At 38.6% G+C, this 19,888-nt stretch overlaps 1 protein-coding gene across 5 annotated transcripts in view; it reads left to right on the forward strand.

Moving 5' to 3' along the window:
- The window catches only part of MAGI2 (membrane associated guanylate kinase, WW and PDZ domain containing 2), a 1,418,773-nt gene that overhangs the window by 1,291,641 nt on the left and 107,244 nt on the right, over positions 1 to 19,888 (forward strand). For all 5 annotated transcript variants that reach the window (XM_065939768.1, XM_065939769.1, XM_065939770.1 and 2 more), the window contains 2 exons: positions 3,955 to 4,174; positions 4,587 to 4,730. In XM_065939768.1, the coding sequence (XP_065795840.1) occupies positions 3,955 to 4,174; positions 4,587 to 4,730 (364 nt within the window). The remainder of the gene's footprint in view (positions 1 to 3,954; positions 4,175 to 4,586; positions 4,731 to 19,888) is intronic.

A 19,888-nucleotide genomic window follows, 5' to 3' on the forward strand; every position in this document is an offset into this window, starting at 1 on the left:
ATATTTCCTAACTCTGGGATTAACAGGTTGATCCAATTTGTTTTATAGATTACTAACAGATTTACCCAGGATTCTTAGCTGTTTTTGCTTCAGTAACATTAAATGTCTGGAATGTGCCCATTCCAATTCCAGGGCCCTTTTCCTGAGACTCACGTTTCCTGGCTTAACTTTTTGATCGCCAGTTGGTGGATCTTTTCCAAATGAATGAAATAATTCTAAAATCTCACAGAACCGTTTTTCTAGAACCACTTTTCTAGGTTCATTTCAAGATGTTCATGGTATCAGAGAGAAACTCTGCCTTTTTCTAGATCAGGCTACGGATGTCTGCAAGGCAACTTGTATGCCAAGCACAGTATGAATTTCTTATTAGTTCGTTTGTACAAGTGCCCACCTCCATGTCAAATTGAGCCAGTTTCCATGTTAAAGTGTGATAAAATAAAATGACAATCTGCTTGCAAATTTTCTTGTATGAGTTAGAAGAAGTGAATATTTTACCCTGTCTTATTTACTCTTGAATTGGCTTTCTCCTGACACGCTGCACACCTCTATTCACTTCTCTCTTAACATCCTTTTGGTGTGTGCTCAGGAAACAAAATAATTTTGATAGAAGCAAAACATTGCTCAAGGAGAAGCATTTTTTGAAAACAGTGAAGAGCCCTTGTGTAATGTATTCAAAAACTAAGTATAAATAGCAGAGTTCACCTTCCCAGCAAAAGCAATCATTATTTACATGTCTTAAATATCAAGGTCAATGGAAAGCATTAGAAATTGACTTCTTTCAGAGACTTTGTACACTCGATGCTGAAGACGGGAAGCAATTCTTGAAAGACCCACATGAGGCAAAATCCCACCATAATATCCCCTACCACATGAGCAGCATTTTTTGATTCTGGAACTTATACCATAAAATTCTCCTAGAATTTACCATTAGCCATCTGATTTTATCATCTCTAAAGTCTCTTTAATAATGTAATTCGTACCTACAAAGAGTTATACTAGTATACAACCTACAAAGGTTATCCTTTCATAAGTAAGGGAACTACCATCAGTAAGAGAAATATCAATAACCTCAAATATGCAGATGACACCACCCTTATGGCAGAAAGTGAAGAGGAACTAAAGAACCTCTTGATGAAAGTTAAAGAGGAGAGTGAAAAAGTTGACTTAAAGCTCAACATTCAGAAAACTAAGATCGTGGCATTCGGTCCCATCACTTCATGGGAAATAGATGGGGAAACAATGGAAACAGTAACAGACTTTATTTTGGGGGGCTCCAAAATCACTGCAGATGGTGACAGCAGCCATGAAATTGAAAGACACTTGTTTCTTGGAAGAAAAGCTATGACCAACCTAGAGAGCTTATTAAAAAGCAGGGACATTACTTGCCAACGAAGGTCTGTCTAGTCAAAGCTATGGTTTTTCCAGTAGTTATGTATGGATGTGAGAATTGGTCTATAAAGAAAGCTGAGTGCCAAAGAACTGATGCTTTTGAACTGTGGTGTTGGAGAAGACTCTTAAGAGTCCTTTGGACAGCAAGGAGATGCAACCAGTCCATCCTTAAAGGAAATCAGTCCTGAATATTCATTGGAAGGACTGATGTTGAAGCTGAAACTCCAATACTTTGGCCAACTGATGCAAAGAACTGATTCATTTGAGAAGACCCTGATGCTCAGAGAGATTGTAGGTGAGAGGAGAAGGGGACAGCAGAGGATGAGATGGTTGGATGGCATCACCGACTCAATGGACATGAGTTTGAATAAGCTCCAGGAACTGATGATGGACAGGGAAGGCTGATGTGCTGCAGTCCATGGTGTCGCAAAGAGTCAGACATGACTGGGTGACTGAACTGAACTGAAGTAAGGGAACTCTTAAGAGACTTTGAAAAATAATAATAATAATCCTGAATTTTCCTTAAACTGTTTCACAAATTCAGAGTAACAACTTTTGCCCTAACTAGTATGTCGTTCACTTAAAAGTTAGCAATACTCATAAAAATTTGTGTATTTTTCTTATTAGAAAATTCTTCAGTGTGTTGTTCAATGTAAAATCCCGACACATGGCACTGTCGAATGAAATTTGAATGCTGAGAGGCAGGCTTGGATGACAGCTGTTACAAGTTCTAACTGTCCCTATTTCTAGGCTCTGGGGAGACTCTTAACATTTCACTCTTTTGCTGTACTTCATGACACATCTGGTTGGAAACGAAGCTCATAATGGATATTTCATACCAGCACCACAGAGATAATGAAAATAAAGTGACTGTGCTATAGCTTAAAACAATGTGACATCTAAACCACCAAGCAAACGATTTCTAGAAAAGAACCGACACCCGCCAACGAATGTCACCGTCTAATTCCTTTTGTTTAATTCATGCATTTGCATAGTTAAGTGTCTTTTTCAAAGCGTCTTTTAAATAATTATGTTCTCAGCATGCACACTCTCAGTAGGTGAGTGGACAGCTTGCTGAAGTATAAAGCAAAGCCTGAATTATGCATCTTGCAAAAGGAAAGTGTCACTTCTGTTAGTTAAGTAACTAATGGGAACTACTTAACCCTTTATTAAAATAACTGCATTGCTAGCCCCCTTCGAAGCCCCAAATAAAAACACATCTACTGCCATTTACTGTCAGTGTGTCCTCAACAAATCTTAGATTACACTAATGGCAGTTGTTCAGGTGAGACATTCTTTAAAATGTTTAATACTCATCAGACCATAAGTCAGTAAAAAACAAATAAAACCAGAACTCATCTAGTCTTAGATAGTGAGAGGTAAAAATTCTGCTGGTTTGAACCCATTTCCCTGAGACATTTGAGTTTTTCCTTGTTGCTAAACATTTTCTCAAATCCTCCATATTAACTCTAGATAAAATTATTATTATACAGAGTGTACTTTTTAATCGACCTATATCCCTAAGTAACTCATTATGTAGAACACTGTTCTGGCAATTGGCAATGAACTATAGAGTTCAGTAGCCTCTACACATGGTAATAATTTTTTTGCTTTATCTTATTAATGATCCCATAATGGTAGGCATTGACTGCTTTAGCCCTTTTGGGACCTGGAAACTCCTCATTTTAGAGCAAGTTGAATCTACAAAACAGAACTGAAAAACTAGTTTTGGCCTCTTTTGCCAAAAAGTCAAACACGACTGAGCTGAACTGAACAGTGACTTTTTCCCTGATTTGTAGTTAGTGATTATATTTTACTTTCACTCCTTTAACCTCTGCAAGATACTAAAAATTCTGCAAGCTAACAGGTTAAACTAACCTTTAATTAGATATTTGTAGGGCTTCACTGGTGTCTCAGATGGTAAATAATCTACCTGCAGTGCAGGAGACCTGGGTTCGATCCCTACGTTGTGAAGATCCCCTGGAGGAGGGCATGACCACCCTCTCCAGTATTCTTGCCTGGAGAGTCCTTGTGGACAGAGGAGCCTGGTGGTCTGCAATGGGGTCACAAAGAGTCAGACACGACTAAGGGACTGAGCACACAGCACAGGGTATTTAGAGATCACTTAAATTGTGTTTTCATGAGGTAATGAATGCTGTGTATGTGTGTGAGAGAGAGAGAGAGAAAGAAAAGTTCAAAGGGTTTACTGATATTAATTCAGACTGCTGTTTGGGTACATATAGTAAAGTATGTGAGTTAAGCGCAGTGGCACAGCTTTTTAAATAGCCAAGTCAAAGAAGGTGATCCACGAGTCCTTTTTCACAAAGTTCTGATTGACCATCACTTTTACTTTGATTTCTTAAGCGGCCAAGTGGAAAGTATGAGATATGGCATTTGTCAAAGATTTTAAAATTATGCTTAGCATTTATTTAATCTTCTTGTAATCCTGAATATGCAAAAGAACCACCAAGAGGTATGGCCTGTACATGTTTGGAGGTCCTAAGATCATTCTAATCTCTTTAGAATCCTGAGACACCAAAGCAAGCATCATTTCCATTCATTTAGTTACAGGTCAGAAGTAAAAGCGAGGCAAGATGTGAAACCAGACATCCGGCAGCCTCCGTTCACGGACTACAGGCAGCCCCCGCTGGACTACAGGCAGCCGCCCGGAGGGGACTACCCGCAGCCCCCGCCCTTGGACTGCAGGCAGCCCCCGCTCCTGGACTTCAGGCAGCACTCCCCGGACGCCAGGCAGTTCCCGCTGTCAGACTACAGGCAGCCCCAGGTACCTCAACGACCCCACCAGGTTTATTTCATGTTTCTAATCAGCAGACCTATAACTCTCACACACACACACACACACACACAGCTCTGGTGCGTTTATTTATGGTGCTCAGCAGCAGTGAGTGAGAAAATTCAGAGAGATAATACCACTGAGGCCTATGTGCAATAGTTACATGTTTTCCACATAAATGGATAAGAACTAAAGTCCACAAGCTATGCAGCAGTTCTTTTAATGACCAAGGAAACTGTTCTGATCTGCTCGAACCTTTCGAATATTGTCTTGAAGTCAGATTACTCCTCATGATATCTTGTCAGTTGGATCCCAGTAACTATGAGAGAGAACAGAGGGACTGGCCGCAGAAGCTTCTCTGATATTAAACAATTGTTTATTCCATTTCTCCGCAACCCCAAAGGATTTTGATTATTTCACTGTGGACATGGAGAAAGGAGCCAAAGGATTTGGATTCAGCATTCGTGGAGGAAGGGAGTACAAAATGGATTTGTATGTGCTGAGATTAGCAGAAGATGGGCCAGCAATAAGGAATGGAAGGATGAGGGTAAGAATGTTCTCTTTTTATAGAATTGCTTAATTCTGAAAGAAATGCCTATTGTGGTATTGATTCAGTGCTAACGCCCACTATTAAGCAAACTGACTTGATGTACATGTTGCCTTCTTTCCATTTCACAGTCCAGTATTCTAAAGGTTTGGCCAAACATTGTTTAAGACTTATCTCTCAATTTCTTTCTAATGGCTTCTAATTGACAACTCTCAGTATGATGGTTTACATATATGTTTCTCTAAAAAGCAAATTAAAGAAAATGGACAAAGTAAACAAGTCTAAGAGATACCTTGAAATGCAAATGTGGCTCCATAATCTTTTGTGTGGTTTGAGGATTGAATTTTCGTCTGAGATTGAATCTTTTGAAATTTATTTTTAGCATCGTGCTTTTTTCTTCACATGGTTTTGTTTTTCTTTGGAAATATTTCTTTTGAGTTGACTGACTTTGGGTTTGATATTGGGCAAAAAGAAGCAGGGGAAAGGGGGATGAAGCTTCTTGGATACATGTTGCCCTTAAAATGGTAGCAGCCAAAAATTTTCCAATTAGAGTGTAAGTTAAGGGTAGATTTTTAATATAATAGTTACTTTGAGGCATCTAGTTGATGCATAACTAATTCTTCACCTACGGGTACAAAGCAGCCCTTGCTAGAAGTGTAGCACATTAGTCAGCCTCTCTCTATAAAATGTCATCCAGGAAGCACACAATAAAGGTTAGTTATTATAAGTCAAATCTAGACTCATTCTTGTCCTCCCCCCTTGCCCTTTAAGTTAATACAGAAAAGCTGTGGTTCTTGGGTTCTAGAGCCTCAGATTCTTCTACTGTTTTACCAACCAATTGCTCCTGGCAATGGAATGAACCTGTTATTCCTGCCACCAGGTCTGCCATTTCTGTAGTCTCAGTTTCGAGTCAGTGAATCATCCACAGTGCAAAAGTAGAAAGAGCAAATGTGTCTATTTTTCTCCCTTCCTTCACAATCCTTTGACAACTGGGGAGGCTCCAGGGGGTTTGAACCCAGGCAAGGCTGACTGCAGAGAGTAACAGCCCCTGCCCTGATTTAGTCCCAAGCTCCCCTTAACATCCTCTGCGCCTGGTTTTAGGATCAGCCTCTACCTGGTGTCTTGGCTCCCAGCTTCCCTAAACAGAAGGGCACTTCCTTAACATGCTGCAAAGCCCACTCACAAGTGGTTCAGTAGAACGAAATGAATCTCTGCAGTGCGGGTGAACACGACACAGCGCAGAAGCCGTGAGTGAAGTGACCAGAGCTCCGTGAGAGAGGACGCCCCCGCCACCGGCCCCTGCCTGGATTTTAGAGTTGTGGGCTGCAAAGGTGGCCACACTTTATAACAAATGGTCTAGTTGACTTTTCAATATATTCAGTTCTCCCAAGGCATAGAAGCCTAAATATAGAGGCACTCGTACGTAAAATGAATATTCTTTCTTATGGAATTTAAACCAGAGCAGTAGTTCTCTGCTGTGTGGTCCGCTGGCGTCAGCTTCCCCGAGAGGGGCAGGTTAGTTAGCAACACAACATGGAGCGCACCTCCTGGATGCGCATCTCAGAGCCACTGAATCAGAAACTCGAGGATCGAGGCCACCAGGCTGTGTTCGTGCCATCCATCTCCCGACGATTCTGGTACAAGGTGACGTTTGAGAACCGCTGAGCTAGAGGGAAGCCGTGGCGGCACAGGTGCGGCACAGCGAGGATGTGTGTGGCGCAGGCTCTGTTCACCCCCCTGCACCCTGCCCAGGGAGCTCTCCAGTCTGTCCCCCTGGCTTACCCAGGTCTCTAAATGCATGTAAACCCAGATCTAGAGTTCTGTAGACAGCTGCTCAATGTTATGAAAGATGTTTTTCTTCTGGCAGGTGATAAAAATCAGTCTCTACCTGGGTTTCAAAAAATGGTACTTTCACTCCTTGTCAACGATTATAAAAATCAGCAATATTTCCTCATTTTCGGTGTCATTTTTATATAGCAACATATTCTTCCTGTGTACAAGCTGTCCAAAAAGAAGTTGTTATGGCCAATTTTAGATATTATGGGTGTTTATTTTGGACTACTATATACATATATATTTCTAGCATTTAATTCTCAAGGAAAACAAGTCACTTGAGAGTCATAGAAATTCTGTGGATCAGATTTTACTGGTTGATTTTATCTCTGATCTTTAAAACAAGGCTAGGACTTGTCAGGGATGAATGGATGACTTTTTTCTGCTGTTATGGTTATACTGAATATTCAGACATTTTGGTGTGTTTTTTTTTTACTCATGGATTCTTATAGCACCAACAGAGAACTTGTCTAGGGTGACAAACTCCATGTCAGGGAAGGAAACTACTTCACCATATAAGTTCAGAAGTACTTGTATTAGCTACTTTGAATTTGATAAATATTTTGTATCTGCAAAATTAAAGGTCAGCAATTGTTCTTGATCATAGCACATAATTAATTCAGATTTTATTTTCATGTTTGGTATCAAATTTCATCACTTAAAGCTAATCTTTTCTACCTTCATTAGTATTTATTAATTAGCAATGATGTTTATTTCACAGATATGTTTAAATTATTTCAGCAAGGAACAGGATAGATTAATATTTGCACAACTCAGTGGTTTGATTATTTTTTTGTTTGTTTGATTACTTTAAAATCATGCATAAACTGGGTAACATATAGGTTACCAATATGGGAATTTAATAATAAAAGTAGTTAGGAATTCATTTTTCCTCTTACTATAAAATCCCCCCTTTATATCACTGCTGCCCAGATCTATGTCTGTGTGTATATGAATCTGGGCAACAGTGGTGAGAAATACATGGAGAAAAGGGAGCCCTCTTACACTGTTGGTGGGAATGCAAACTAGTACAGCCGCTGTGGAGAACAGTGTGGAGATTTCTTAAAAAACTGGAAATAGAACTGCCATATGACCCAGCAATCCCACTGCTGGGCATACACAGCAAGGAAACCAGATCTGAAAGAGACACGTGCACCCCAATGTTCATCACAGCACTGTTTATAATAGCCAGGACATGGAAGCAACCTAGATGCCCATCAGCAGACGAATGGATAAGGAAGCTGTGGTACATATACACCATGGAATATTACTCAGCCGTTAAAAAGAATTCATTTGAATCAGTTCTAATGAGATGGGTGAAACTGGAGCCCATTATACAGAGTGAAGTAAGCCAGAAAGACAAAGACCAATACAGTATACTAATGCATATATATGGAATTTAGAAAGATGGTAACTATAACCCTATATGCAAAACAGAAAAAGAGACACAGAAGTACAGAACAGAATTTTGGACTCTGTGGAGAAGGCGAGGGTGGGATGTTTCGAGTGAACAGCATTGAAACATGTATATTATTCATGGTGAAACACATCACCAGCCCAGGCTGGATGCATGAGACAAGTGCTCGGGGCTGGTGCACTGGGAAGACCCAGAGGAATCGGGTGGAGAGGGAGGTGGGAGGGGGGATCGGGATGGGGAATACATGTAAATCCATGGCTGATTCATGTCAGTGTATGACAAAAACCACTACAATATTGTAAAGTAATTAGCCTCCAACTAATAAAAACAAATGGAAAAAAAAAATAATAAGTTCAAGACGGGAAGCTAGCACAAATTTTTCCCAACCTTTAAACCAGTCAGTCATCTTTCTCCTTGTTAATTGTGATTTCTTCACCTTCATTCTTAATACATTATTGATTAAGCATACTCTTTGTGACCAAGTAATCTTGGAACACTGTAAATCTGCCCCCACCTTTTTTGTGATCAGAAATAGAAGGGAAAGTCAAGAAGTATCTGATAATAGAAGGATGTCTTAGATTAAACTCAGTACAGTAAAATTGCCCAACTCAGAATTACTACACAAGAGCCAGGTGATTCTGAAAAGTCATTTCCTGTAACAGTTAATGAATTTCTGTGCCTGAGAATTAGGGCCGTAACACTACTTTTGAACACTGAGTTAACGCACAGGTGTTAGCCTCTGAACCCGAGGCTGTTCCTGGGTGTTTTATGTTAGTCTTGCTTGTAGGACAGTCGTGGTTTGTGCCAGTTTAGTAGTACAGGACTTTGCTGAGATTACAGAGAAGCCGGGTAAAGTGAGAGTCAAAGAAGGTGTCTAGCACCGGTGTGAAAGCACCCCCTTACACCGGGGAGTCTAATAAATGATGGCACGGATATGGGTTTGTAAAGAATGTCCTTAGACATCTGAGTGACCTCCTGGGCATCCAAGAGAAATGCCAAAGATCTTCCCTCCTCAGGGGTTCTCTCATGGACTTGGTGAGAGACAGGTAGGCATATCCCAAAAGTGGGTCCCAGGTGAATTATTTCACCCTAGTCTTTCTGGGCACCTGCAGCAGAGACAGTTATCTTAGCAGAGATCTTTGGCAAATTAGACTGTCTGACTTTCAAACTGATTAAGAAGTACTCGCAAAGAACATGATTTTTTTTTTTCTTCCTTAGAAAGTATTATACACTTACTCAATTTTTTGGTTAAATAAACTCTTTCTTTCCACTTGATGAAACAAGAGTCAGATCAGGCAAGCATCCTGATAGTACTTTTCCTGATAAGGTCAATGGATTCCTTAATACCAAAAGCAAACCACACTCAGAAAGTAGTGAGGAAAATAGTGACTCTTTCTGAGGGTCAAATTTACAAAGCAAGTCTAGATACAGGGGAGACGATAAGAAAATCTTTTTCAGAAGATCAATTTGATGCTTATTTTAAAAGTTTCTAAAAACCCCTTTATCAGAAACATATAAAGGTAACAATAAATGAATTTAAAGATTTATTAAAAATATTAACTATTTTGATCCCTTCTAAACCCGCAGCCCTGCTCTCAGTCTCCAAAATAAGCAAACATGATGTAAATGGCAACCCACTCCAGTATTCTTGCCTAGAAAATCCCAGGGACAGAGGAGCCTGGCAGGCTACAGTTCATGGGGTCACAAGAGTCGGACACGACTTAGTGACTAAACCACCACCAACAACCATTTAACATCAATACCTATGAAACAGGAAGGATTATGTCTATTAATGCCATATAGAGTTGTTGGGAAAGTGTAAGCAGTTTCGGGAAGTAGAATTGATTTTTCTTATTAAGACAAAGAAGGGAGGTATCAATTTGTGAGTGACTTACGTTATTGAGAGACTTATACATGAGAATATGTCATGAAATGGAACTTGAATAGCATAGTGCAATTAGAATAAACACTAAGAAAAACAATGTGAGACATAATTACATGAAATACTGACTTTATTTTAAAAAATTAGAGAGTAGCAAGTTTTGACTTTAATTACTAGCTAATGTTTTAACACTATGTAATAAAAATTAAACACACAAAACAATCTGTAAATGTAGAAAATACGGGGAATGGGAAATAGAAACATAATCATCTTGTCTGATTGCTCCTCCTCAGTCATTCAAGAAGGGTGACATCAGAAGAGAAACACAAATGACATTCAGATTTCAAGGAAAAGTTTAAGAAAGGATTAGAAAATATTAATAATCTGTTTTTAAAAGAAGACTTTTTAAGTTTATAAAGGAGTCTAATAAAGTTGAGAGGGATAAAATGTTCATAACTAATGAATAAATCTCTGGTACAAAGCTCTTAGGGACACAATCTAATTAAAAACTTAGTATAAGTAGAAAACACAGGCAAAGAATAATGAATGTATGAAGTAATTTACTGGTGAAACTCAGTGAATCAGAAATCTAAGAAATCAAGAGACTTCTGAAGGGAAGAGATAGTGCTTAAATAAAAATCAGAGTCAAGTTAGAAGACATCTGAAAAGAGAACAAGTTTGAAAGGTAAAATGTTTCCTTGAATATTTACCTTGAAAAGGTAAACTATTTTCCTGCTTCCATAAAAGTATAATACATTCCCTAATCCAGAAAATACTTTTTTTATTTTAAAGAAATAACATCACTTTTAGCTTCGCCACCTTAAAAACTGGGTAGTAGCTATCTGTGCCTACTTAGCATTGCATAAGCTTATTTATAAAATGGTTTATCTTCTTCCTGAAACTCATATGTGACAAAGTCAACCAGCAGTGGGCCTTGGGATCACCGACAAAAATTTGTAAGGCTGAACAATGTGTGAAAAAGATACTGCTTACCCATCATTTTCTTTCCTTTTTAATGAAAAAGCAACTTCGCTGTTGGCAGCTTCTCTTAAATTCATCACCTCTCCTGTGGACCAGACATGGCTAGCCTGTGACTACAGAAAGAAAGCATTCTACTTTATACAACATAAAAGCAGAAGAACATTTCTAACATATGTAATAATATAAATACCAACAATGATTCAAGCACCCATGAGCCCTTATCCCAGTTTAAAAAAGCAGAACATCTCCAGTCTCCCATGATTCCATTCTCCTCCCACTTTCCAACCCCCAGAGGTAACCAGCACCCTGAATATTATATCATTCCTTCTGGTCTTACCACACATGTGTGTACCTCTCAACTGTATCATTTAGTCTTGTACGCTTAGTGAACTTTACATGAATGAATCTTACTGTACATGTTCTTCTCTATGGTTTACTCTTTATACATTATGTTCATAAACACTCATACAAGTTGATGCATGAAGATGTAAATTATTCCATGGTATGAATATGCTACAGTCTCCATTAGTTATAAATGGAGAGTTGAAGTTTTCTGTATTAGTGGACACTGGATTTTTTCCAATTTTTTTTTTTTTTTTTTGCAACTAATACTATCCTTGTATATACTTCCTGCTGCACCTATGCACAACTTTCTCTAGACTAGACTATATATCTAGGAGAGTATATATTTAACTAAATAATACAAAGACATTTTCCTAGGCAGTTGTACAAATTTATACTCATACTGGCAATATGAAAGTTTCCCTTATTTTACATCCTCACAAGACTTGTACTTCAGACTTTTAAATTCTTATTCTGGTAGGTAGAAAATGATATATAAATGCAAATATAAACCTATTTCTTGATTACAAATAATATTTATTTTCTTTTCTTAGGTTTATTGGGCTTTATTTCCTCCCAAATGAAGATGCCTATTCATATCTTTACCCCATCTTCTGTTAAATTATTCCTTCTTTTCATATTGATTTTGAATCAAGTGTTTATATGTTCCTGATGATGATTTTTCACTGATAGATATGTTGGAAATATCTTATTCCACCTTATGGCTTTTAGTTTCACTTTCATTAAGATGCCCTTTCATAGACAGAAGATCTTAATTTTAGTGTAATTGACTTAATCATCCTTTTCTTTTATAATTTCTGCTGTCTGTGTCATCTTTGAAAAAAAAAATCACTCCCTAAGTCATATTATTGAAGACCCCCTACATCTTCTTCTAAAAGTCTTATAATTTTGCTTTTTCATATCTGTCTTTAATTAGCTAGAATTTATTTCTGTGTGTGGTAAAAGGAAGAAATCCAATTTCAGTTTTTCAATATGGATAACCACCTGTCACAGCATCATTTATTGGGTATCCTCTCATTTCCCTGCAATCTGCAGTGACAGCTCCATAGTAAATACGATGGGCTGTTTATAGATTCCTTATAATGCTCTACTGGCCTGTTTGTCTATACCTACATCAATACTATACTTATCTACCTTTTAATAAGTCTTGACTTTTGATGGAGAAACTTCCTATCCCCCCATCCCCAGACATACATCTTAATTCTTCAGGAGTGTTTGAATGTTCTTGGACCTTAGCCCTTCCATATAAAATTTTAGCAGTTTCTTGTCCTATTGGGGTTTTTATTGGAACTGCTTGGAATCTATAGATAAAAGTGGAAAATCTTACATCTTTATAATATTGAGTCTTTCTATCTGTGAGCAACTATTTGTTTTGATTTTCTATAAAGTGCTTAAAGTTTCATAGTATTTTCCATAATTTTGATAGATTGAGTCTAAGCATTTGCACATTTTCTTAATACTTATACTCTTGTATTTTAATGTAATATTGACATTAACTGTACCAATGAAAAGAAAAACAATTGATTTCTCTATATTGACCAGTTGTATCATATAAAATTACTAAATTCATATTAATTCAAATAACTTATCTGTAACTTCCTCTAGGTTTTCTACATAGCTACTCAAATTTTCTGTGTCTTTTTTTAAGGCCTTTTATTTATTTTAATTATTTTAAATATTTATTTACTTGGTTTTCAGTATGATGCTAAATAGAAACGGTCAAACAAGCACTCATATTTTATTTCTAATCTTAAAGGGAATGCTTTCACCATTAAGTATAATGTTGAATGAATTTATATAAATAACCTTTATGAATTAAGAATGTTCCATTCTATAGATAAGGAAGTTTTGGTACATATACACAATGGAATATTACTCAGCCTTAAAAAGGAACAAATTTGAGTCTGTTGAACTGAGGTGGATGAACCTAGAGCTTGAGAGAAGTAAGTCAGGAGAAAAATATCATATATGAATGCATATATATGGAGTCTAGAGAAATGATACTGATAAACCTATTTGTTGGACAGAAATAGAGACACAGGGCACAGACTCCTGAACACACAGGACCAATTGAGAAAGTAGCACTGAAGCGTGTCCATTTCCACATTAAAATAGAGAGCGAGTGGGAAGTTGCTACATAGCACAGGCAGCTCAACCCGGTGACAATCTAGGAGGGTAGGATGGGGGTGGGGGGGTGGAGGTTCAAGAGGGAGGGGGTGTATGTATACTTAAGGCTGATTCACATTGTTGTATGGCAGAGATCAACACAACATCTTAAAGCAATTATCTTCCAAGTAAAAACAAATTTACAAAAAGAATATTCCATTCTGTTACTAGTTTGCTAGATAGTTAATTATGAATACATGTTGAACTTTGCGAACTATTTGTACATCCACAGAATGTACCCTTTTCCCTTTAATATGCTACTACTGCTGCTGCTGCTAAGTCAATTCAGTCGTGTCCGACTCTGTGCGACCCCATAGACGGCAGCCCACCAGGCTCCCCCGTCCCTGGGATTCTCCAGGCAAGAACGCTGGAGTGGGTTGCCATTTCCTTCTCCAATGCATGAAAGTGAAAAGTGAAAGTGAAGTTGCTCAGTCATGTCCGACTCTTAGCGACCCCATGGACTGCAGCCTACCAGGCTCCTCCACCCATGGGATTTTCCAGGCAAGAGTACTGGAGTGGGCTGCCATTTCCTTCTCCCTTTAATATGCTAATTAATATAATTAAGAATATTATTCATATATTAATGGAATTTTATGTTAAATCATTCTTGATTTCCTCAGATAAGCTATATTTATTAATGATGATCTTTTTGATGCATCATTCAATTCAATTTTCTGTTATTTCCTTTAAACTATTTGCAGCTATATTCTTAGGTAAGATAAGACTGTAACTTTCTTTTCTTGAAGTGTTGGTGAATCATTTCAATGTTAGTGTTATACTAGTCTTATTAAGTGAGAAAGAATAATCCCTTTTGTTATTGTCATCATTGTTGTTATCTGAAAAATCTTATGTAAGTTGAGAATTGTCCTTGAATGTTTGGTAGAACGAACCTGTAAGTCCATCCAGGTCTAATATATTTTCCTTGTGTGAAAATTTTAAACTACATTATGTTTCTATAATAATTAGAGTATTCTTCAGATTCTCTGTTTCTTCTTGGGTCAATTCTGATCATTTTTTTCTGATAATTTATTTCATTTTATTTTTCAAAGTTTGTATAATATTCTTATTATATGTTTAATATTTAAAGATTTATGTTTATGTTCCCGTCTCCTGACTGTTGCTTATGTGTGTATTCTTTCTGTTTTTCTTTGTTAATCATGTCAGGGGATTTGACTAGTTTTTTATTCTTTTAAAGAACCAGCTTACATATTTGTTCTCTGGCTTATTCATTTATTTTTATATTTGGTATTTCCATGCCTCCATTTTCTTCGGGTCAACTCTGTTCTTATTTTTCTTGTTCCTTAAGTTGAATGCTTAGATCAGTAGTTCTGAAGTTTTCTTTATTTCTATTAATAATATACAGATTTAAGGCTATAGTTTCAATATATAGTATGCTCATTTTTTTTTAAGTTCTAAATATATTCTGATTTCCACTATGACTCATTCCACTGTTTCTTTTTTCATGCATGGATTATTTAGAAGGTGTGTTTGGTTTTTATTCCTAAGAGTATGGGAATTTTTTGGTTAGTTGTCTCTTCTTGATTTCTAATGCAATTCCATTGCCATAAGAGAATATATTCTATATGATTTCAATCTTTCAAATTTGTTGTGGCTTACTCTTTGAGCTTATGTGTATTCAGGTTTTTTATATGATCCATATGTGCTTGAAAAGAATGTGCCTTCTGTAATTATTGAGTGCAATAGTCTATAGCTGTGTTTATTGGATAAAGCTTAGGTATTGTGTTATTCAAATATTCTCTATTCTCAATAATTTCTGTCTATCTTGAACTAGGTGCTTTAAAATTTTTTTTGCTAAAAATCTTGTACATTTTTCTTTGATCTGTCAAGCTTTACTTTATGTTTACTCTGTTATTTGGTACTCAGATATTTGCTATATTTTCCAGATGAATTTAATCTTTTATCATATGCAACAACCTGTCACATTTCTTTCAGTGCTTTTTACTTTCAAGGCTGTTTTGTCTGATATTAGTAAGTGCACTAGTTTTCCTTATCTGGGGTGTCTTCTATCCTTTGCTTTCAACTTTCTGTGTCCTTATATTTTATGTGTTTCTCTGGTCTATGTAGCTATTTTTGTGTTTTTTAAATAATATGTCTTCACTAAATCATTAATAGTCAATTTACATTAATTTTTATTACTAATAATTTTATTTGATCCTATTGTTTATTCTGTTCCTTTTCTGTCTCACTCTTTTTGTTCTTTTTAGCTTACTTTGAATAAGTCTTTGGGTTTCCAGTTTATGCAGGTATCTCCTATTTAACTCCTCATTTATAGCACCAAGCTGTATTTTCTATCCCTGATGCCCATCCACCAAAATAGAAACAGGTTTCCCAGAAAAGGTAAAACTCTGTTTGGCATTTGTTTGCCTCCTCAGAGTCCTACCTACATTCACTTTGTTTTTGGCATCGGAGGATTCTTTAGTTTCTTGCCTATTCAGCAATGGTAATTTGGGGTATCCAACCCAGCATTTTGCTAGAAGCAGGTTTATGTCACATATATCCTTAACAACCAAATTATGGTTGCTAAAACTATCTCCTGGCTTAGAACTGGCCGTTAATCTCCCTCTCAGTGTCTCCATGTAAGAGCCCCTGAGGGTACCCTACATGTGCCAGCTACAGCCGTTCTTCTCCAACTCCAATCCCACTGTCCTCTGCCCATATAGCCACTGATGAGTTCTTGCTCCAGCCCTGCTGAGACCTCCACAGCTTGGCCCCTGAGTGGGTCCAAGGTGTCTAGCCCCTTTGATGTGCACTCTGCTGGGTTCTGGGCAGAGAGAAGCATGGCTTCCTCCTCACCCCCAGCCACATTTTGCCTCCTCAGCACTCTAGTAGCTCTCGTTGGCCCACAGTCTCACAGAGCTTAGGGGTGGCCACAAACTCAATGCCTGCAGGAACCAGGCAGGGAAGAGAACAAGTGAAGAACGCAGGGCCTTTGGCCTTCCTTAGGAGCCACCTCTACTGCCAAGGCCAACTGTGAATCTGTGGGAATGCTGTCTTCCTCCTACTAAGTCTTCAAACTTTCAAGAGAAAGCAAAAATCTGTATTCTTTTTTTTTTTTTTTTTTAATCTGTATTCTTAAGAATTAACTAGATTTGAAAATTTTTTTCATTTAAAAAACCTGCACAAGCCAAACAAGTCTCCAGAAGGTGGGGGGTTCACAGCTACCCCATTTCTGTCATCTATTGTAAACAGATCCTAAAGCAGGGGGAGGCAGAGTGGCTGAGGGCAGGGATGGGGAAGCAGCTCCTGTTCTGGGGACCCAGTGCAGTCTGCCAGTAGTATGCTGGTGTAACAAGTACTCTTGTTTTTTCTTACTCCAGTATTGCTGCTGTAACTTTTAGGAGAAGCGAATGCAGGACTGCTCAAAATGTTTCAGCATTGTGCATGGTGAGGAAAATCTTGGGAAAATTTTGATCTTTTGCCTCTCTTTGTACTTGAAATTTTAAAGATGGTTTTCACTCCTAGAAAACTTATTTTGATGGCCCAAAATGATTTTGTGTTTGTCATCTCCTGCCAGATTGTAGTGAAATCATTTCTGAGAGAGGCCATGTCTAGTAGCATGCAGATTCCTGCTGACTGTGCAGAAGAACTCAACCTTGTCTTCCATGAACCAGTATTGTTTGTCTAGGCCATGAATGCATGGGCCTGCATAGCTGCCTGAATCTGGGGAGGAGCCCTTTTCATATCTAGCTCGAATCCTGCCGTTGAGTTTGAGTAACATGACATACTGTCTTGAATTAATATGCCCTTGAATCTAGAGAAACAAAGCAAAGAATCTGTCTCCCTTAGCAACAAGAGACTCTCTCACACAGAATTTCCCTGCAGGAGGAAAAAGTTAGGTTAAAAACAGTGAGATACACCCATCCAAGAGTCTTGAAGAGTCTGTCTCTGGTAATTGACATACGTCTGTGAAGAACTACATTCACTTCATTTATTTTTAATCATCTAATCTAAGTTACTTTCATTGTCACTTAAATTCACTCAGTTTCTTCCTTACCTTGAAGGCTGGCTTAGAGGGAAGTTCTTATCTGTCTTAGTGACTTCTTAGGCCACTCCCTACGTTGGTCCCTTTCCTTCTTCCTCTGTCTACTCCTCCCTTATCAGGAAATATGGGATACTAAAAATGGCGGGAACCTGGGAGACCTGATATTCAAACATTGGCTCAACAACTCACTGCCTGTCTAGCTCTGACCTTGGACGAGTTAGCCCATCATACAGCTGTTTCTATAGCTCCAACCAAATACCAGGCCTCCTGTGGGCAGCTTCAGGGGTACACACTTGGGGGGGGGAGTGTTCTCCTAGCCAGCATGACCAGTTGAATCAACCCTAGCAACTCATAGAATGATAGCATGTCCACATATCCCATAAGTTATTTAATAGAATCAGTTTTATTCATCTGTAAAATGGAGAAATATTTTCCAGGAAGGGGAAAGTTCCTGCTTCAATACTCCTGAGTTTCTATCTGTTCTTTCTCTTTCTCCTTCTCCTTCTCCTCAAGGCTCATATTTCTATTAAAATACTCAGTAGTCTAAGCTGGAGATACAGAAAGCATTTTTTTTAAGTAAATGTGGAGATCAAGAGGCCATGAAAGCTTTGAAATAAAAATCAACATGTATTTACCTCCCCACTCCCCCTGTCTATTAGATAAAGTGGCTCCTTTTGAAAATGCAAATCTGGTCTGTCTGCCCAGCACTTGAAAACCTTCAGTGGCACCCCATTTCTTTCAGGGTAAGGATCAGACCCGCCCAAGGCTATCCGTGCCCTGCATGTCCCAGCCCTGCCTCCCTCCACAGCTTGGCTCACCTGGGCTCCCCTACTTTCCATGCAGCTGACAACCAGACCCTCTCAGTCTCTGATAGTTCACATGCTTCCCTCTCCTCTTCACCAGATTGTCTCCTTGTCCTTCTCATCCCAGCTCAAGCATCTCATCCCCAGAGAAGGCTTCTCTTCTCCCCTCTCTGATCTGGTCACATCCGCCTGTCACAGGTGCTTCATAGCATCTTTCCTGCTGCTCGTTTTACATTTATGTGTGATTGTGTTATGATGTTTGTCTCCCTAGAATATAAGCTCTGTGGGAGCAGGAGCCACATTGCTCTCGGCTCCCCACTGTACCCCTGTGCCTGACACATGGTGAATGCTCAGTAAACATTTACTGCTGAATGAATGCATGAACAGAAGCCTTTGAAGTGCAGGATACAACAAGCAAGCTCACCAAGTTTTGGGGGAGTTTGTAATTTCCTCGATTCTGTCTCGTTGCAACAAAAATTTGAAGCAATGGACTGACCAGTGTTACAGCTCCGTGTTACAGCTCTGTTTTATTTAGAAAGTAAAGGAAAATACATCCTTGAGGTATGAGGGCATGCCGACCCAAAAGACACAAAAAGAAGAGAGGCCTCTGGCCCAATTTTGGCTCCTCTTTTTATATTTTTTCTCCTCCCCCTGGGCCTGCCCTATGTAAATTAGACTTGCCACGAGTGCTGTTTGTTTTACCTGTGGTCCTCACTTCGGTCCTCCTGGGACCTTCCTTTGTTCTATTTTTGCAAGCTTTTCCCTTCCTTGTCTTTTAGTCACTGCCATTCTGGGCTCCTTTTTCCTATTCTAACTACCTAACATTAAGTAAATGACCACAAAGGCACCTGATGGACCAGGCCATGGGATTTCATAGATAAGTAAGTTTATGAATACACAGGGCAAATTCAGTCTAACTCATGGTGAGCTTCTTATGCCCTAGTGCCTCATTGTAAATGCACCATTGTTTTGAGGCTGTGTTTAATTATTACAGATTTTGCAGTGTCAGGGAGATGGTATATGTAAACCTTACTGTGCCTAATATTATTTAAATACCCTTAATCTTAAATTACATGACAGTTCATGTCTTGCTTTCCTCACCTGTAAACTCCTTATCACCAAATGGGAATGACAAGGTAAGAGTGGAAAATAAGGTAAAATAAGGTCAAACAGGAAATATTGAAGAACCTCAAAAGCATGAGGTATGCGAAACATGACAGAATAATGGGTTGCAAGACAGGTGTGCTGCAGCCTATTAGGAAAGGGCCACAGGAGAGCAGCGCAGTTGGCTGAATGATGGGAAAAACAGAGCTTGGCAGAATATTCCAACTCTGCAGAGCTGAGTTCCTATCAGGTCAATGCAGATAAATGAGGTAAGGAGTTGATAAAATCGAGAGCAGGAGAGAAGAGAGATAACAAGTGCTTAAGAGAGGAATAAAGCGGTCCAACTGGAGAATCAAAGCAGTTGTCTGGGCTCAGGTAGATCATTTCAGGAACACTGCCTTGCAAAGATCACCTACCCGATGTTTCATCACCTCTGGGTACTGACACTCAGTAAACACAGAAAGCTTATCCCACATGAAGCGTGAGCCTTTACAAGTCATCACAGTGCTTATCACTCAGCCGCCCATCATCTCTCAGCCATCGCTCTGAATCACCCTTCAGCTCATCTGCAAACATAAGGCTTTCCCTTTATTGCTTGATTCTGCT

The sequence above is a fragment of the Muntiacus reevesi genome, chromosome 6 (assembly GCF_963930625.1).
Source record: "Muntiacus reevesi chromosome 6, mMunRee1.1, whole genome shotgun sequence".
Lineage (NCBI taxonomy): Eukaryota > Metazoa > Chordata > Mammalia > Artiodactyla > Cervidae > Muntiacus > Muntiacus reevesi.